The sequence below is a fragment of the Mauremys mutica genome, chromosome 3 (assembly GCF_020497125.1).
Source record: "Mauremys mutica isolate MM-2020 ecotype Southern chromosome 3, ASM2049712v1, whole genome shotgun sequence".
Taxonomy (NCBI): domain Eukaryota; kingdom Metazoa; phylum Chordata; order Testudines; family Geoemydidae; genus Mauremys; species Mauremys mutica.
The window spans coordinates 103210532-103231836 of record NC_059074.1 but is presented as its reverse complement, the minus strand read 5'-3'; the positions used below and the strand labels follow the sequence as shown (position 1 = coordinate 103231836).

The window sequence follows — 21305 nt, the reverse complement described above, 5'->3', positions numbered from 1 at the left end:
ACAGCCTGGTTTACACTAAAAAGTTAGGTCGACCCCACTACTTCATTCACCACACTCCTGAGTGATGTACGTAAGCGTTCCAGGGAGGTGGATTAACTACAGCGAGAACCCCTCCAGTCGCTATAATGAGTGTCTGCACTGAAGCACTATAGCAGCGTAGCTGCAGTGCTGCAACTGTGACACTGTAGTGGTTGAAGTGTATATGTAGGTTTACCCACACAAAAGTCCCTTTTTGAAGCCAATATCTAACTTCAATAAACAACTGGACAAAGCAAGTGTTGCTGATTTTTTTTTATTGGAAGTTTATACCCTCCCATGTAGATTTTTTTACTGGTAGGAGTAAAGTTCTGTTTTACCACGTTTAAGTAGGGCCTTGCATTGGCTTATTGGATTTTTCTTGGGGCTCCCAGCCAAATCAGACAGACCACACTCGATCTAGTGCTGTGACAACTGGGAGTAGTGAGGCTAATGGCTTTGTTTTTTCATTATGTATATACCATTAAGGCAGCTCACAGGGATCAGATTTCTAATATAATTGAAGGGAAAATTTTCCTGTATATTTCATGCAAATTAATACAGAAGATAAAAGAAAGAGCTTATTGTTTTTTGTCTTTTATTTTGAGTGTTTTGGTTAGTGGACAGACTGTGGGATTTATATGATAAACTGGAACCCAGTGTAGAAAGATATGGCCATGCTTGGGGAGACAGTAGAATCTTTTCAAACTGCTATAGAGGTTTCCGGGGATGAGAGAGGGAAGAGTCATATAGAGGAGGGGATAGTAATGGTGTGAACGGACCTACTGTGTGCTGTAGAGGTAGCCTAAGAATGGTAGAGCAAATTCTGCAAATTCACAGGACTATATTCTGGGGTTTTTGAGTGCAAGTAGCACCTATTACCACCTTGGTCTATTTAAGTCAGGCTGGGGTCCTGATCTAGCAAAGAACTTAAGCATACACAGTTAGGGACATGCTTAACGTTGAGCATATGAGTACCACTGACTTTGAAGACAATTCAACAAACATGTTTTGAATGGTTTCCTGGAACTGTTTTTGTCCTCGTTCTTGCTACATGTGGAATGCTTTAAAATAGTGGTTAAAAACACAGCTCAACCCCTCATCTCAACCCCAGATTAGTTTTGAGCCCAGAAGATCCAACAGTTGTGGCAGAAGACTAACAGTGATCAAAACTAATTACAAAAACTGCATTGAAGAGTAAATTTTGTTGAAACAGTTTTTGAATATAGTTTGGTGCTGGCCAGACAAATGACTATGTCCAAAACCATGTTACAAGAAAACTAGGTTTGAACTAAGTTTGAATATTGCCACTATTTCAAACATCTCCACCTGTAGTAAGGATTGGGCATTAGAGTACACTCTCTTTCTTCTCTGGCAAAATAAATTGTTAGATGATGTCAACTGAGTGAGTCCAACTTTTTATTATGTATGAATCACACCTGAAAATATGTGTATGCAGTGGCTTTCAAAGACTGTTATCGTGGCTGTGAAACAAAAGTTGTTTTCTTTGTTGGTTATTCTGCTTGACGCTCTGGATATAGATACAATGGACTAATTCAATGTAGCCAAACTGTGGCAGGATTAGTCAGAATAGAGGGCAGTTTCTGGTAGAATGGTACGCGCACAGACGCTAACTCTCTCTGAAGACAGAAGGAATTAGGTAAGAATGAGGAGGTGAAAGACCATCCAGGGCTCCTGTGGTTCAGATACACATTTTAGAAGGTAGGAAAACTGCCTAATCTCTAGTTAATTTTTCCAGCTATGGTTATGCTGATTGAGGATACCCACCACATAATTTATAGCCAATTGGAGGCGAGAAGGCTAAAGATACACTTTCAGTATTCTGGTGCTCAAATCAATCAGGAATAGGGTAGTGTGGTTTCTGGCTGTCTGAAAAAGTACGTGACTAAAATATTTATGAAAAGATGCCCATCCTTTCCAAATGATTTATATAAATTCAGCAAATTTTTGGATAACTGGAGGACTTTGTCAGGAATGTGTATAACAGGGGTATTGGGGTGTTCTGTTTTTTGCTATATATAGTGAAAAATTACTCTTCGTGAGGAAAAAACCTTAAAGAAAAGCTGTGCCACATAAAGTTAGTAGATATCCTATTCTCATGGCTAACATAATCAATGGACATAAGGGTTATACAGAACAGAAGAACACTGCACCTGAGTTGGAAATATGCCAGGGAGGAGTCCTAGTAGTCCAAGAAGGAGCTGCAGTACATCTCATTTTGAGAGGCTGTAATAATTTCTAGGCATTAGCCTACATACTCTTGAAGAATGAACTGGCTTTATTTACTCCTCTCGTGAGATTATATATGTAAAAAAGGTCCTGGAAGAAACCATTGCAGAGCCACAGAGAGCACAGCAATCTAGAATGTAGTACTTTCACAGAGAAAACTAGCTTCACAAGGCATATAGAGATCTGAAGGTGAAGGCAGCAGGAGTTGCTAAGGAGGGAAATTGATGAGGAGAACTCATGTGGATGATCATCTGGAATTATAAAACTTGTTCTCTGAGTGATCGTGAAATGTCTGTGAGGTTGTTTAGGACAGGCAACCTGGTTTAAGCAATTTATTCAGGTTCAGCCCTATAAAAGACTTAGTGACCATTATACAGGCTCCGACTAAATGACAGACCCAGTGGGACATGTTCCAGTCTCTCTGTTGTAAGTCACCAGATAAAAAGAAAATGTCCTTCCATAATTCTGACCGCTAAATTCCAATACTGAACTATAGGGTTGGAAAGTTTGTACAGGTATCAGGGACAACCAAACCAAGCCCTTCTGAGATAGTCACATACCTGCTCAGTGTAGTTTACGTGCTTTATCGAGAATGGAACCCTGTCAACTCAACCACTGCACAGAACTGCTTAAAAAATCAGGCTTCTGCTTAGTACTATATGAGGAAGAGGAGTTGGATATTCACCTACTTGCTGAATGGACTTTCCTTTATGAATGAACCAGACTTTTAAACAAATTTTTAAATATAGATGTAGAAGAAAATCCTGTGGATGAAATTGCTAATAAGAGATGTACAACAGACAAAAAAGAACCAAAGGGAAAAGAGGCGGAGGTGGCCAAAGAGACCAAAGATTAGATGGAGGAAATTGAAGAATAATTATTTCAGAAGCTATAGCAAGCTCTGACCACTGCCAACAAATAATGTGGCTCCATGGAGTAGTGAATGCACTGCAAAAGTGTAGTGTACAGTTTATCACTGTTTCCAAAGCAAAATGACATTAATTAACTGATTACTTTGGCAGAGGACTATAGTAACTCATAGAAAATGCTTTTAATCACAGAGTAATTGGAAATTTTTTTTGGCAGTGTATTGTTTTATGCTACTATAGTAGCTTTGTAGTATTGACTATCATTAAAAGGCAAACTCTGTTAAAAGACACAATTTCATTAGCCTAAATATTGTTTTATGGTACTTTATAAGGCTAAAACACTGTTTTTAAAGATGCTGTTTGCCTCATTATTGTTAAAATAATATAAAATGACTACAGTGGAGGTGACAAGTTCCACAGTATTGTGATAAAATGAAGTATCAACATTAAAACTATCAATAATAAGCCAAGGTTTTGTTTATATAATAGTTTATTCTTTGACTGCTTGCTCATGTCGATTCCATTCTAGGTATACACACGCCCAAGTGCACATTCATCTGAGATTTTTGCCTTAGCAGTATCCGTAGGGTCAGCTGTGGTGCCCTCTTGAGTGCCGCACTCATGTATCAGTATATCAGGCACTACCGGCCCTACACCCTTTCAGTTTCTTCTTACCACCTGTGATGGTTGGTTGGAGAACATTTTTCCCTTGCCTAGCAAGGGTTAGCAGTTCTCTCTCTCTCCTGTCTTTAAGCCTTAGAACCGTAAGTTTGTTTGTATGTAGTTGTTAAGGAGTAGTTAGAAGTTAGAGTGCCAGTGGGTACTTTGTCCCAGGCATGGCATGCCCTGGTCTCTGGGTTTTAAGTACTATTCTAATTGTAACAGGCCTATGCCCGTTAGTGACTCCCATAGCAGCTGCCTGAAGTTCTTGGGAGAATCACATGTGAAGGACGAATCTCGCATCTGTAAGAACTTTCACTCCAGAATACAGAAGGAGTGCAAGATTCGTTTGCCTCACGGAGGCTGCTCTCTGCCTGGCCTCAAAGCCATCCCAACTGGACTCTAGTCCCAATACTTCGGCCTCAGTACGTAGTGCACTCCCAGCACCGGGCTTTACCCAGTACTGCTTGCCTTCACTGGTGCTCAAGAAGAAGTCAAAGAAGCGTGACTCACCAGCACTGAGCAAGAAGGGCCAAGGGACCTTGGGTAAAGGATCCAGTTTGGGCCACTCGCTCACTCTGGAGCTAAACCAGTTTGACCCCCAAAAATAAGGAGGTCAAGAGGCTGGACCTCTTTGGAAGAAAGATTTATTCAATAGCCAGCCTTCAGTTCCGGATGGCTAACCACCAGGCTCTTCTGGGCAGATGCATCTTTAACTTATAGGACTCCTTCCGTAAGTTCCAGGAGTGCCTGACCCAGGACTCAGCCCAGGAATTTGGGGCCTTGGTGGAGGTGAGTACAGCAGCTGCAAGGTGCTCCCTCCAAATGGCATGGGATGCTGCCGATTCAGCAGTGAGTGAGGCCTGTTCAACCCAGATACCTTGATCTGAGGTCCAGCACATAAACCTTTTCCATTTGGCCTGGCAGGTTGCTCTGGTGGAGGGCTTTCTGCCACCCAACAAGTCCAAAAAGAACAAACAAATGAACTTAATTCTTAAATACCAACTTTATAAAATCTTATAATAATAATTTTATTAACAACTACTTAATTTCTACAACATAACATAGCTATTTTATAATCCACGTAATCTTCATAGTGATACATAAACGTAAATAAAAGAAATTAAATCTAAACAGGTCAGTCCCCACAGAAACACAGTGAGAAGAAATTCTGAATTCCCAGAAGCTTAGGTTGAGTTCATCTGAGTCTCAGTTACAGTCTTTGATCACCAAAATCTCTGCAGTCTGCAGAATCAGAAGCACTGCATCAATATCGTCCCTTCACTTGCTTGTAGAAATCTTCAGCTGGAATCCATGCAGACTCTTCTTTCTCCTCTACTGAAATCACTCAGTTAGCTAGCTAACTAACCAACCACTCACTTTAAGTATACAGGAGAAAAAGGAAAAAAAAATTTACAAGAAAAATACAAACTGAGAATAGCAAAATATAAGTAACTCCCTATCATCACATTTAAATAAGAGAAAAGTTGGTGAATCATACTAGTTTAGACAATTTAACTAAAATAGTTTGGCTAAAATCAAACATTCCCAAGTATACAATTAAAATAAAAAATTAGTTTTTCCTCCCCATTTCCCCTTTTATAATTAGCACTTCCAGGAGGGTTAACAATATCACTAACCTGCTGCAAAATGCTTCAGAGTAATGGAGAAACAGCCTGCTTTCTGCTCCTGTGGCTCAGCTTCTCCCAACCCACAGAGGGCACAGGGCCTTTTACAAAGCAGCTGCCCTGGCTACTTACACTCATGGATAAGTCTGCGAGTTTTCACGGAAGTCACGGATTCCGTGACCTCCATAACTGCTGCAGCGGCCAGTGCACCTGGCTCTGGGGCAGCTCAGGCAGCCCCTGCACCAGTCATACCGGCCACTGCTGGGGAAGTCGTAGGCCATCGCATGCCCCCCCCACAGCAGCATTTGGGTGTGGGAGGGGAAAAGGGGTTGGGGCATGGGGCGGGGTGATGTGGGCTGTGGGCGGAGCTTACCTGGGGGGCTCCCTGGAAGTGGCGACATCCCCTCACTCAGCTGCTAGGTGGAGGCATGGCCAGGCAGTTCTGTGCACTGCCTCTGCCTGCAGGCACCACCCCCACATCTCCCATTGGCCTGGTTCCCTGTGTGGGTTGGGAGTAGCTGAGCAAGGGGGATGTCGCCACTCCTGGGGAGCCTCCCAGATAAGCTCCCAGATAAGCCTGCCCAGCGTCCACCTCACCTCATCCCATGCCCCAACCCTCTACCTCCTCCCACATACAAACTCTGCTGCTGCTGCGGGGGCGTTGTGTGCAGAGCCAGGTAGGGAGTCTGTCAGCCCCGCCAACCCCCCCTACCAGCACCAGTGGGGTCCCAAGCCGTCCCCTGCTGGCCGCTCTCCCCCAGCACCTCCCCCTCCCTCCCCAAGTTTTAGTCACGGGTATTTTTAGTAAAAGTCATGGACAGGTCACGGGCTGTGAATTTTTGTTTACTGCCCATCGCCTGTCCGTTACTTTTACTAAAAATACCCTTGACTAAAACGTAGCCTTACTAATGGAGTCACAGTCAAGCTACTGGCAACCCATTGAGCATACCCAAAACTATCACACTCAATTCCAGAAACTTCTGAGTGTGCAAGGCTAATTGTGCATCTGCCTAACAATGACCTAGACACAACTCATTCCTACCTACCTCCCCAGATAGTTAAACAGTTATTTCTCTATTAGGCACCTGGGTTACATTTGCAATATCAGGGCCTAACAAATTGTAACCCTTTGAGCTTGCATTACACCATTTAATGACACACATAAATATTTTCCAATAGTTAAACATTTACAAGTAAATCACTTATGAATATGACTAATACCACTGGTTTAACAGGGGTATAGTGCAGTTGGATGCTGTACAAGGTTTCCTAAGGATCTGTGCCAATGCATCTGAATCTTAACCTGAAAAATCCCCATTATTCAAACTCTGGGCTCCTTATGAGCAGATATTACCTGTTGTGCTAAATTGAGTTGGGTTTTGTGGTTGGAAACTAGAGTGAGACCTTAGAACTCATTTTTACTTGAAACCTAAACTAGGATTTGAACCCTTGTCTCTCATGGCAAAAAGCTGGTGATCTTAAATCTGTGCTATTTGGCCTCCCTCTGCTCCACCTGCTTGAAAAAAAAAGAAAAATGCTATACCTTTGCTCAAGATATTTCATCTAAGTATTGTCATGTTTAGCAATTTTCAGATGTTTCTATCTTTTAAAGATGTTTTCTTAAAAGATACACAGTAGAAGAAACCAGTAACAAAAAGATAAATCCATAGATGATGAAAGGATTTTCTTGAGCTTAGCCAATGTAATAATTTCAAAAGGAACAAATTTACAAGTAGCACTTTTTCAAATGCACTGTATAAAGAGTGAATAAAATAAACATCAAGATGTGTTGTGGTAGGAAGTCAGATGATCAAAGAAAGATACTGAATAGACATACTTATTCATTCAGATAAAATAAGGAAGTAATTCCTTTGAGAGGTTTTGTGATCATTTCTGACTGAAAACTTTGTATGCACTACTCAGAAATACAATGAAAAGAAAGGCAGTGTAGCTTAGATAATAGTGTCTGTTCTGAGCACGAGGTGGCATGTGGACATTGCTTGTGCTACTGCTCCGAATCATTTGAATGGAAATATTGGATTAACTAACCTTGTGTCAGGTCTATTAGTTAGATAAACCCTCCAACTGTTCCTGACTGAAGGATGCGTAGTTGCAACAGAAAGATGGTGCTTCTTTTCATTAGAGTTTTGTGAAATATGTCCTGCTAACATAATGTTTTTAAAATAAAGTGGTTTATTAGAACAGGATAACAAGCAAAAATTCACAGCTTTGTCTTTTCACAGGGAGTTTCAGCCCAGTAGGAAGTCCTCTTAGCCGAACACCATCAGTCAGACTACAGACGGTAAGGAATTCTATTTATGCATTTAAAAAAATTGATAATGTTAAACTATAAAATGACATTCTTCACAAATTGCTTTGTAGAAAAGATTTCTTGCTTCCTTTTGTGAATAAAAGGAAGTATCTTTAAGGAAATTCATGGCTGTGTAGGCTTTTACCTCATGTTGATATAGAGGTCAGATTTTTTTTTTTAAAGGTGAAATATAGTCTTCCTTCTTGCATACGCTCGTGCTCTCTCTCTCTCTCATATTGTTTAGAAATGAATATGTCAGAATCACATTTCTGTATTCTTGGTATTTAGCAGGAATATGGGCAATACTAAGTCAGGAGGGGAAAATGTTGTAACTTAAAATTGGCTATTGGATCAGTTGCAGCTGTTTTTTACCATTAGTTCACCTACATCTTATTTCAAGCACTGTTTGGTTACCATAAGCCAACTGGTACAAAGTGAAATCACTAATATCTTCTGTGTATTTCTTGTACATATAGGAATTGGTTGGTGAAGATGTATACTCTGTCCTGATCCTTCTTTCCCAACACAAAAGAACTCCCAACCTCTATAAACTTAGTTAACTACAACTATACAATCATTAAAGTATATGTTTTTTTTAAATACCAAGGAGGGACTAGTTGTAGAAGAGGTAGTGTTCTTAACACTTTGTGTTTTGCCCCTAAAAAAATGGGCCTACTGCACTTGGATGTTAACCCCCTGGTGCCTGCAGTCGAAATGTCCTGACCTAATGTGATATGGTAATTGCATGCCAGCTGCTGGCCTCCAGAGGGTTCATCGGAAAGGGACATAAATTAGGTTGTGCTCTTAATTCCCAGAACCTGTTCCACCCTTTTATTTCCATCTCATTCAGACCTTTCCTTCACAAAATCCTTTAATGTGTCTTTGTACCAGGCTGATATGATAAATAAGACTTCTCTTGAAAAACAATGCTGAAAATATAGTTTTGCACTCATCTTTTTCTCTGTTGGCTAAGTGACTATTATTGTTTGCATATTTTATACATATTTAATTCTAGATGTTAGCCAATTATTAGGAAAAAATATGAATTATTCAATATGTATATCAGTGCTTTTCTGCTACAGCAATCCTTAGAAGTATCTGTAGCATAGACTCATTTTGGGAAGGGATTAATAAATAAATTAGCAGCTTTCTGTTAAATTTGGTGGGATTGAGTATATTTTCGTTAACCCTTTTTCTAGTGATGTTATAAATAAAGTCGTAATAGCATGGAAGTGATATTCTTTAAAGAAAGAAAGTAAATGTTGCCAATTAAGGACAAAATAGATCAAATAGTTTTGCTGTGTATTTGATTAATCTCAGGAGTTGGATTATTTCACATACTTCTGAACTCATCTTTTATTTTTTTCTTTCTTTATCCCTGTAGGCTTTGCTGAGGCAGCTGTGTTTGCATTTCAGTTCTCTGTTTGTACACTGTAGGATTCAATAAAGTGCAGCCTGGCACAGTTTTTCCTCTAGGCAGATTATAGATTCTCATACTCATTAAACGCTGAAGGACTATAATCAAATAAGGATCATATTCATTTGAAACCCAAGGAAGTAACATTTACAGTAGTTCCGGGATGTTAGATGTATTAATTGAGACCAAAGCCCACTACAGTATTTTACGATGTTACTACTTTCTCTATGCTTATAGCATTTTAATGTAACTATTAACGCTTTCTCTTGTGTTTTTTCCTTTGTGTATACATGGAATGTATACATTAAGATTCAATATTAAGTGTTAATTTAAGGATGCTTTCCATTTTCAAGGTAATAACCTAACTTTGATGATATTTCTCAGACAATTTTCATTTTGAGGAACATCAGTCATCTTAATCCCAAAGTCACCTATATTCCACACAAAATTAATGTGCCCTCATTCTTATTATTGAAGATGTCTCAGACACTGCATGGAATGAAATGGCCCAGATCTACTAGTTCTGATTGAGACTACATGAAGAAATTAAGGATGAACTAGCTCATGTGGAGTCCCCAGCCAACCTAGATGCCTTCATCGACCTCATCATACGCATCAACAATAGGCTCCACAAGAGACATGAGGAAAGGAAGGAGTATGGGCCACCACTCAACTGGCGTACATTGGTACCCATCTCCAACCTGGACCTTGAACCCAGGCCGCTGGATACCACCCACTGCCATGTGACCTTTGAGGGAAAAAAGTGCCATCGCTGCCATGAGCTATGTTTCTATTGAGGATCTAGCCATGCAACTGCCCATCATGATCTGTAGCATGACCCAGTTCAGGAAATGACTATGCTCAGGATCAGTAGAGGGGGTTGGCCTGGGAAAACCCCAAGATAATATCCGCCCTACTCTTCACTGATGCACATCTCAGGCACAGTGAGTGCTCCCTGTGGCCTAAAGTCTGGATCTGCCACCATGTTACAGGAGAGCTTTACCAAATTCCTCCACAGTGGGCACTGGTAGATTCCTGTGCAGCAGACAACTTTATAGATGCTGATATGGCCCAATCCTTGGGTATTCTGGTATGAACAAAGATGGTCCTTGTTCTACTTGAAACTATAGATGGTTCACTCTTCTTGTTGGGGCCAATGATACAGGAAACAGTGCCTTTAGAAGTTGTCATTCAGGACCATCGGAAGCCCTTCATTTTGAGATGATCCACTCACCACACTTCCCAATAATCCTTTTCATTTTGTGGGTGACAATTCATGAGCCACACGTTCTTTGTCATGAGCACAAAGTTAGCTTCCTGTCTGAGTTCTGCCAGCAAGTCTACCTATGTACACCACCTGACAAACCCTGGAACCAAGATACTCCCGCTTCTGGGCCCTGGCTTGGGTCAGGTGGGACCATCACCAGAGTGACTTTGGCACTGCTCCCCAAATACAGTGACTGTGGTGTCGTCTTCGAGAAGTAGAATGCTAACACCCTACCACCCAATTAGTATTATGACTGCCTGATTGAGCTGTAGCCAGGAGTCAAGGTGCCATTTGGCCGTATATATGTGATGTCAGAATCTGAGGTGGCTGCCCTGCATTCTTATCTCCAGGAGAATCTGCCTAAGGGTTTCTTTCAGCCATCTACCTCTCCCACCAGGGCCCTGGTTCTGTTTGTTAAAAAGAAAGATGGAACCCTACACTTACACATGGATTCCCAGGCCCTCAGTCAGGTTATCATCAAGAATCAAAACCCCTCTTCCTCTTATTCCAGAACTACTGGATCAATTGCAATCAGCCCAGGTATTAGGTAAAACTTGACTTGTGAGGGGCCTGTGACAGGTTGGACCCACACCTCGTCCAGGATGCCATCTGATGTGCTGGGGTTTAACTGAGCCTCCCCTGCTCAACCAGCCTGGGTTCCCTCTCCCTGCTTTGCTGAATTAGGCTTTCTGGCCTCTTGTAGTGCACACACACACACACACACAGGTAGGGCCACACCCCACTGCAGACACAGACTGAAGTCAGCTCTGTGTGAGAGGGCTTCCCAGCACTCACATGCTCACCCCTTTTGGGAGACAAACCCAAAATACTACTGCCTTGCACTGTATAGAAATGTCTGTACAGCACAAGCTCATAAAATTCTCCCTCTTCCTCAATGTGAAGAGAGATATGCACGACACCTTCTCTCCCCCCCCCCCCGTAAGAAGTTGCATAAACTGGGTTTAATAATAAACAGAAAGAAATTAACAACTATAAAAGGCAGATTTTAAGTGGTTCAAGAGATTGCAAACAGAACAAAGCAGATCACTAGGCAAATTAAACAAAACACACAAACTAAGCTTCACACACTAGATAGGTAGGATGCAAATTAGCAAATTCTCACCCTGCGTGATAAACAAGCAGGCAGATTCTTAAGAGACCAGTTGCCTTGGCTTTCCCAGGTTTTCATACACACGCTAAAGATCTTAGCCTGGGACCATCACTTCTCACAGTTCATTCTTTGTTCCTCAGGTGTTTTCAGGTGTGTTGTTGTAGGTAGAGTGAGGCCCCTCATGTTGTCATTGTCCCTCTTTTATATCTTCCCCCAACTTATTGGAAAGCTTTTTTGCTATGACCTGGGTCAAATGGTTCCCATTGTATAGAGTTATCTGACCTGGGTCAAACAGTTCCCATTGTGTAGAGCTATATCTGAGAGGTTTCTATTGCACACAGTTCCTGGGGTAATCCTTATGCTTGTGTCATTTCTTCAATAAGCCACTAACATTGTTTGGCCTCATCCAACATAGCATATTTGAAATACAGAGACATGGTCAATATTCCCAGCTTCAGATTACAAAAATGATACATGCACACAAATTGGATAAACACATTCAGTAAATCATAACCTTTCCAGCGATACCTTACATGAGCCATCTTGCATAAAGTACATCTGTTATGTCATTTCCATATAATAAGTATATTTCCATAAAGAATATGGAGTGTTATGTCACAGGGCCTACAACCTGTTTCAAATCCAAGCTGGAGTTGAGTGGAAGACAGATTTTCAAACCTGTTATAGCCACTACAAGTACCCAGTAATGCAGTTTGGCCTCACAGATACCCTTGCAACATTCCAGCACTTCATGAACGAGGTCTTCCATGACATCCTAGATCAGTATGTTGTAGTCTACATAGATGATATCTCCATCTTTGCTGAGGATCACAAGCAACACACCAAGCATGTCCGGTCAGTCCTGGAATGACTCTGCCAACATGGCCTATATGCAAAGGTGGAAAAATGTATCTTTGACCAGTGCTTCATGGAGTTCCTGGGCTACATCCTCTCCCCCAAGGGCTTCCAAGTGGACTCCAAAAAGGTGGAGGCAGTACAGGCTTTGGTGCCCACCCGAAATATCAAGGAGCTACAATACTTCCTGGGGTTCACTAACTTTTATAGGCTGTTCATCTCTGGATTTTCAGGCCACATCACCCCATTGACAGCACTTCTCCTCAAAAATACCACCTTCAGCTGGTCTCCAGAGGCCCAATGAGCATTCCCCCACCCTAATCCTGGCTCATCCCAACCCAACATGACCCTTTGTTGTCAAGACTGATGCCTCCAATTTGGCAATTAGGGCAATACTCTCTCAAAGAGGTGATTCCCCAATGGCACCTGTTGCTTTGTGTGTATTATTCATGGAAGTTCACTGCAGCTGAACAGAATTGTCTAGTTAAGGAGCTTCTAGCCTTCAAAGCAGCTTTAGAAGAGCATTGCTGCTATCTGGAGGGTGCTTGGTACCCAGGACAGGTTTACTTTGATCGTAAAAACTGAGTACTTCTGCTGAGCCAAGACCCTTAACCAGATGCAGTTTCGCTGGGCCCTGTTCTTTGCATGCTTCAATTTCACCATCACGTACCACTCAGGAGCCCAGAACAAGACCGCCAATGCCTCATCCCAAAAAGGGGAATATCTCACCAGCCAAGAGCCCCCCTATGCTGAGCCCCTCCCCCCAAATCTTAAGCTCCTGAACTTCCTGGATGTTCATGGACTTCATGTCAATGATCCACTCAGCTGCAGAGAAGGATCCCCTTCCCAAGGAATTTGAGGCAGCAAGCCAAGGGCAACAGTAGGTCCAGGATGGCTTGCTCTCTGTCAAGGGCTACTTGTACATTCCACTGGGACCCCCTCAGTTAGAAGTACTATGGTTCTGTGATGACTCACCATTAGCAGGCCATTTGGGTAGCTTCAAGACTCTCTGTTTGGCTGTCTACTTCTTCTGGTGGCCCTGAGTGCACACAATAATGGACTTGTATGTTGATTTCTGAGAGACATGCCTGCACCACGATGTCATGCTCAAAACCCCTCAACATCCTAGTGCCTTCTGAGAGCCCGTCCAGGCTTTGGGCAGCCATTACCCTGAACTTTATAGTCAAGCTCCCTGTGTCTAACAAGGACACTGATCTGTCTCCATGGACTCCCAGAGCAAGTCACAATTGATAAGGGTCTGCAGTTTGTGTTGTGGTTTTGGAACAAAATCCTACAATTACTTAGGATCTGTGCTTACACATCCATTGCTTATCCCCCACAAACTGATGGTCAGTCTGAGGAAGCAGTCAAGTATTAGAACAATACTTGTGGTGCTTTATTAATTTCCACTAGGAGAACTGGTCGAGCTTCCTACCCCAAGCAGAGTTTGCTTACAACAACATTGATCATATGTCCACCAGGCAGAATCCGTTCTATGTAAACTATGGCCTCCACCCCCCATTTCCACCCAGCTGCATTTGTCACCTCCACCAATCCTGTAGCCGCTGAGTGGGTGTTTGTTCCATGATGTCCAAGAAGAACTCAAGGCCACCAGAAGAAGTAGACAGCCAAACAGAGAGTCTCGAAGCAACCCAAATGCAGCCAAGGAAGTTTACAAGTGGTTTGCTGACCGCCAGTGCCGGGAAGGCCTGGCATTCACCACTGGGCAAAAAGTCTGGCTAACAGCTCAACAAATCCACACTGACTGGCTTTGTCATAAGTGGATTACCAATACCTTGGGCCATATTCCATCAGCCAGATAATCAACGCAGTGATCATGAGGTTTCAATTATTCAGATCCCACCAAAACCACACAATGTTCCACGTATCCTTGCTAAAACTCTGTGTTGACAATCCCTTCACTCACTGGTCCCAACCACTGCCTCCTTTGGAACTGATCCAAGAGCACGAGTATGAAGTCTGTGAAATACTGGACTTGAAAATCAAATGCAGCTCCCTCTGGTACTTTGTAGGCTGGAGGACTGTGCCCTAGAGGATGATCCTGGGAGTCAGCATCCCAAATCCATGCCCCTGACCTCATGGCAACCCATCCAAACAAATATGGGCTGGCAGAAGGTGCCCAGCGGGTCTTGAATCAGGTCTGCAGAGCTGGTAAGCAGCAAACACCTCCACGCTGCCACCCAGCAGCAGTTGTAACTGGTTCACACTCTGTCTATGACCAGCTGTGAACAAAGACCACAAGAAGTCCCTGCCCTCAGGCTCCATCAGGCAGCAGCCTCATGGCTCCTGATTGGCTCCCTACCCTATATAAATCTAAGGGGCATTCTAGGAAGTGTCCTGACAACAGCACAGATCTCCTGTAACTGCCACAACCATTTTTGCTTCCTGCTCTCAGACTCCTGGCTTCGACCTTGGCTTGATTTGGACCTTGCCTCCTGACCCAGACCCTGAAACCTATCTCAGACTCTGATCTTTAACCCTGGTCTGGAACTTGACTACGAACTCCTTCGCTACTCTCAGCCTCAGATTTGACCCTGCTCTTATCTTTGGTCCCCACTGCCCTTGTTATGATCCTGACAAGATGCATCTGTTCAGAGGCAAGGCTATTATATATGTAATGTCTGACTGAGGTTAATTAGAGGAAAGCTTCTTATCCATCTAAAGAAAGGCAGAAGGTGTAAAAGAGTTAGTTAATACTTAATTGGTAAAGGAAGACAGTCCACATATTTACTCTGTTGCAGTGAAGAACCTGTTTGTAAATCAAAGAAAAATGGCACCTGAATGCATAAGCAAACTTTATCATTAGAAATGTTTTCCTATTTCTTCCCTTAAGTTATGATATTGGGATTTAAAGTATATGTGTTGAGTAGTAGAAATAAAACATTGTAGTATAGTCAAGAAAGATGACAATAAATGCATATACAATTCCTTTGTACATAGAGTGCTTCTCTTCTTAGAGGCAATGAATGTTACTTAAGGTCCAAATCTTCTTGATGTGTGCTCAGTAAAGGTGCATGAATAATCCAGTGCACACATGCACAGCCCTCACCACCCAGTATCACTGAAAATGCTAATATAAGAAGCAGCTGTAAACACTTTAAATAGCTCCATTGTCAGGTGCCCTGGTGATGATGTAATTTGGTCTCCACTTGACTTTGTGATCTGGAAAGCAGCAAAGTATTTATGTATTTACTCTTCCCCTTAGTTGTTTCTTTATTATGGCTCAAGTTTTTTAGGAGTATGAGGTCCTAACTAACTTCCCAGTTACAGTAGACGAACTTGGAAAGTTCTCCAGAAAACGTCAATTCTAATATCCTCACAACTGCAGCTCTCTCTCCCACAACTGAGGGACAACGGATGTTGATTTTAGACTGTAACCCCTTTCTTTGTCCCCAGTTCTGCAATGAATTCCACACATGTGGACCTCTGTGCCCACCTCGAGCTCAACTGATTTCAGTAAGACTGTATGTTGATTTAGCTGTCCAACTGCATGAAGCTCATTGCACGACTGGGGAGTTAACTTCAAACAGAACCATTGTTTGTGTGTTCATGAATGTGTGGGAATGAAGCAACCAGAAGTCAGCCTACAAAATCCATTGGTGCTCATCCCATTACAGTTCCAGAGACTGGAGTGACAGCAAGTGGAATGTTGGGAACATGAGAAGTTAAAGAAGAACTGGGAAGTGAAAGGAAAGAGGATATTAAGAGACAAAAAGTTGGGGAGAGATTAAGTGTGTGGGCAGAAGGAAGGAAAGAAACAACAGGAAGTGAGCAAGAGGAGCATTTAACAATAGTCTCAAAAGTGAGCAGTAAAGAGCACACAACATGGAAGAGGGTCAAAGAAGGAGTGAAGGATGTGTGAACAGAACAGGGGTGAACAGAGAGATGAAAGAATAGCATAAGCAAGTAAAGAGGACAGAAAAACAGACTAAAAGAGGAGAGACAATATATTTCACATATGTAGAATGTAGGAGGAAGGATCTAAAGAAAGGAATCCTTTTTGTTTAACGGAGAGAAGCAAGATATGGTTTGATGTTGATGTTTGATACCACTATAATGGGCATCCTATAAATGCTTGAGGGAGAGAGCAAACTCTAGACAGTAAAGGAAATGGAAAAGAAGGATAAAATGAAAGGAGAGTGGGACTGAAAGAAAGGCAATAAAGAAATGGAAATATATTTCACTGATTCCTAATCCTATGTTTTATTGCATTTTTCTTCGAGTGATTGCTTATGTCCATTCTAATAGGTGTGTGTGCACACGCTGCATGCACAATCGTTGGTAGTTTTTACCCTAGCGGTACCCGTTGGGTTGGCTATGGTGACCCCTGGAGTTGCGCCTTTGTGGCAGTGTATATAGGTCTCTGCTGACCCACCGCCTGCTCAGTTCCTTCTTACCGCCAGTGACAGTCGTTGGAGCAACTGGTCTCTTGCTTTAGCAAGTGCTTCCTAGTGGTTTTCCCTGTATATAGTTGTTATCCTTCTCTATCTTAGTTTGTTAGTAAGTTTAAGTAGGGGGATTTCCCCTCCACCCCCGATATTTTTCCCCGTTGCCGGGGCATGCCACAGCTCCAGGGATTCAAGTCATGCAATAGGTGTGGTAAGCCTATGCCCAGAGGGGATCCACACGCCGCTTGTCTGAAGTGCCTGGGAGAAGGTCATTTGCAAGACAAGTGAACCACTTGCAGAGGCTTCAAGCCCAGAACTATGAGACTATTGCCTCAAGCTCTTCTTGATGGAGTCCGTTCTCTGGCCCCAACCAGCTCAAGAGCCAGCACCGGCAGCCTCGGTGCACAGCACACCAGCCTAAGTGCAGGACATCTCTGCACCGATGAAGGACCCGAATAAACAGCATCGGCACTGTTCCTCTGCGCAAAAGACCTGCTCATCGGTGTGGCACCGATCACTACCCCCAGTGCTGCATAAGAAGGTGGCGGTGTAACGGGGCTGCTCCCCTGCCAAGAAGAGCAGACAGGACTCCAGCATGGTGCGTCCCAAAGTGGGACATCAGAAGTCTGGTCCATCGGTCCCGGCACTATTGACTCTGGCTTCAAAGTGGGGGTCCATCAAGTCTGGTGTCAGTGGACTCTCCAGTCCGGGAAGTGTTGGAGGAGGACCTGGACCTCCCTTCCACATCAGACACCTTCGAGGCCGTGCATGACTTAATTGCAATGACGGCACAGTCCCCGGTCTCTTATTCTCATGCACCGGCTCTGGTGCAGGCAGTGCAAGAACCATCTGCTGCATCACTTACAGCACCGTCGGCGGCACCTCCTATCCGGCACTGGGTCAAGCCCACCATGATGCGGCATCATTCCCCATCACCACGGTACCGCTCCCTGGCACCGTCGGGATACGCCCCTCCCTGGTTGGACTCAGACTATTTATTAGAATCAGAGGCAGAGTCGCATGTGTCCCGACACAGCTGATACCAGTTGAGATCCCGGCACCGGTCTTGGTACCGTAAGGTGGAGGAACACTCATTACAGATGGTGTCCTGGCCTCTCCAGTGGCAGGGACCATACAATGGCCCTTCTGGACACCAGGGGCCTACCACTAGGGCCAAAGGCATGGTTCCAGGTCAACACTGGTGGTCTCCATTGCCCATGCCACATCTTCTGCAATGTCTGTTTCCCCATATCAGTCCAGGGCTCCCGAGGACCCACCACGAGATTCAGCCTCCTGTATCGAGCACAAGGTCAGAGATGCCAATGATGGTGGCTTCCGTACCACCAGTAGCAGTGACGATGGATATCCCTGAGCAAGTCACCAGGAAACCGGAGGGGCAGGAAGACCCCATCCCACCTTAAGCCTCATCATCTTCCTCGCCTGACAAGGCAGTGGCGGGCACTACCACGTCCCTTCTGGTGATGGACATGAAAGCCCAGCAGGACCTCCTTAGGAGGGTGGCCCAGAACCTCAACATGACAACGGAGGAGGTAGTGGAAGACTCAGACTGAATGGTGGCCATACTCGCCCCGGAGGGTCTCTCCAAGGTGGCACTGCCACTTAAAAAAGCCATTCAGAACACCACAAAAGTGCTCTGGCAAACCCCACCCTCTATACCACCAACGGCCAGGGGAGTAGAGAGGCATTACTTTGTCCCTCAGACGGGGTATGAGCACCTCTTCACTCTACCCCCTCCCCCTGTCCCGGGACCTTGGTGGTGGATGCAGCAAACCACAAAGAGTGGCAGGAGCCGCCCCTAAGAATAAAGATGATAAGAAGTTGGACATCTTCAGTGAAAAGTATACTCAATCAGGGGGCTCCAGCTACGAATTTCCAAGTAGAAGGCAGTACTTAGCTGTTTTGTGTACAACCCGTGGAATGCCCTCTCTAAATTTCAGGAACTGCTTCCGTTGGAATCCTGACAGGAATTCACTGCAGTCCTGGAAGAGGGCAGCGTGGTGACTAGAACCTCCCTCCAGGCTGCTCTGGACTCCGCTAACTCAGCAACGTGAACCATGGCTACGAGCATCACAGTGAGGGTGTAGCTCATTGCTACAGGTCTTGGGACTCCTGGCAGTCCTCCCATTTGAATGTCTTCCCTGGATCCGGGGGACTGGTATGCCACTCTCAACTTGAAGGACGCGTACTTTCATATATTGATTATTCTGGCACACAGGAGATTCCTGAGATTCGTAGTCAGCGGCCTGCACTATCAGTTCATCATACTACCATTCGGACTTTCAACAGCCCCACACGTGTTCACAAAGTGCATGGCAGTCGTGGCAGCCTTCCTGCGCAAATGCCGGGTACAGGTCTTCCCATACCTGGACGATTGGCTCATCAAGGGCAATTCCCGAGTGCAAATGCTGGAGCATGTGGCCCTGGCATGAACCACTTTCAGCAGGCTGGGGCTCATTCTGAATGTTCCCAAGTCTACACTGGTCCCAACCCAGAAGATAGAGTTCATTGGAGCTCTCCTGGAGTCCACTCTGGCCAAAGCCTCCCTACCCGAGTCCCAGTTCCAAAGCATCAAGGGCATCATCGACAGCCTCCACCAGTTCCCAACTACTGCGGTCAGAAACTGCATGAAGCTTCTGAGGCATATGGCAGCCTGCACGTATGTAGTGCAGCAGGCCAGGTTGCACTTTTGCACCGTCCAGGCTTGGTTGGTGAGGGTATACAGACCCAACCGGGACTCCTTGGACAGACTGGTTACCCTTCCGCCCAAGATTCTCAAGTCCCTCAGCTGGTAGCTTCAACCTCAGGTGGTCTGTGTGGAAGTACCCATCACCAAGCCTCAGCCCTCACTATCACTGGTCACAGACGCATCGCAGATGGGCTGGGTAATGCACCTGGGCAGTATCAGAACTCAAGGCATATGGTCACAACCAGAACTATCACTGCATATCAACATCAGGGAGCTGGGAGTGATTCGCTGGCTTGCCAGACATTCCAGGCCCATCTTCAGGGCAAATGTGTCTCAGTACTGACAGACAACACCACAGTGATGTTCTATATAAATAAACAGGGGGGTGGCTCACTCCTCTTCCCTGTTCCAGGAAGCTCTCCGACTGTGGGACTTCTGCATCACACATTGCATCCAGCTACAGGCCTTATATGCCGGGAGGACAGAACGAACTAGCGGACCACCTCAGCCACTCGTTCAACACTCACAAGTGGGCACTCAGAGTGGACATCACCCTTTCGATCTTCCGGAGGTGGAGCTATCCCCACATGGGCCTGTTTGCGATGAGGAGCAACAGAAAGTGTCAGCTGTTCTGCTGCTTTCAGAACCACAGCCACAGCTCCACAGAGGATGCCTTTCACCTACCGTGTCACCTGCTATATGCGTTCCCGCCCTTCCCCCTCATACACAAGTTGGTCCTCAAGATCCAGCAGAACAGGGCTTCAGTCATCCTCATAGCACCAGTGTGGCCCCGACAGCACTGGTTCACCATACTGCTGAACCTATCAATGGACAGGCCAGTGGCCCTTCCTATGCTCCCAGACCTCATCACACAGGATCACGGCCAAGTACAACATCCCAACCTGGAGTCCCTCCACCTCATGGCATGGAAACTCCATGGCTGAACCAGCTTGAACTGCAATGCTCGGACTCTGTTAGGGAAGTTCTGTTGGGGAGCAGGAAGCCCTCCACTTGCACAACATACCTGGCGAAGTGGAAGCGTTTCTCCATTTGGTCCCTAGAGAAAGGTACCTCCCTGCATCAAGCCTCTATTCCTCTTGTGCTAGACTACCTCTTGTACCTGAAGCAACGGGGGTTGGCGATATCATCTATTAAGATACACCTGGCGGCCATCTCAGCCTTCCACCCGGGAGTGGTGGGCAGGTCAGTCTTTAGCAATCCCTTAGTGGGCCAGTTTCTTAAGGGCTTGGAAAGGCTTAACCCCTAGGTGAGGCAGCCCGTTCCTCAGTGGGATCTTAACCTGGTCCTTTCCGACTCATGGGTCCTCCTTTTGAGCCCTGGCAACCTTCCTTTTCTGGAAGGTGGCCTTTCTGGTGGCCATAATCTCGGCCAGAAGGGTCTGCAAGCTCAGAGCCCTGACTTCTGAGCCCCACTACACAGTCTTTTACAAGGACAAGGTGCAGCTACACCCTCACCGAGCATTCCTACCCAAGGTAGTATCCCAATTTCACATTAACCAGGACACATTTCTACCAGTATTCTTTCCTAAATCTCATGCCAGCAACAAAGATTGGGCACTCCGTTCTGTGATTCCATGATTTTACTGACCATGTGCTCAATGTAGTTTTCTTGGTTTTAGGAATAAAGCAGTATAGCCTGGTTTTGCAACCTGGGGGAGGGAAAATGGGTCACTGGTGCCCCCCACTACAGCCTGAGTCTCCCAGAGCCCCTTGCCCCAGTTCCTACCTTACCCTCCCTGCTGGTGAGCCCAAAGCCTTCGAGGGATGGGTCTGTCCTGCTTCCCAG

At 44.7% G+C, this 21305-nt stretch overlaps 1 protein-coding gene across 14 annotated transcripts in view; it reads left to right on the top strand.

Annotated features, from left to right (window-relative positions):
- Nucleotides 1-21305, top strand: part of AHI1 (Abelson helper integration site 1) — a 180434-nt gene that overhangs the window by 116672 nt on the left and 42457 nt on the right. For all 14 annotated transcript variants that reach the window (XM_045010769.1, XM_045010767.1, XM_045010770.1 and 11 more), the window contains one exon: nucleotides 7666-7724. In XM_045010769.1, coding sequence (XP_044866704.1) covers nucleotides 7666-7724 — 59 coding nt within the window. Of the gene's footprint in view, nucleotides 1-7665; nucleotides 7725-21305 lie in introns of those variants that run through there.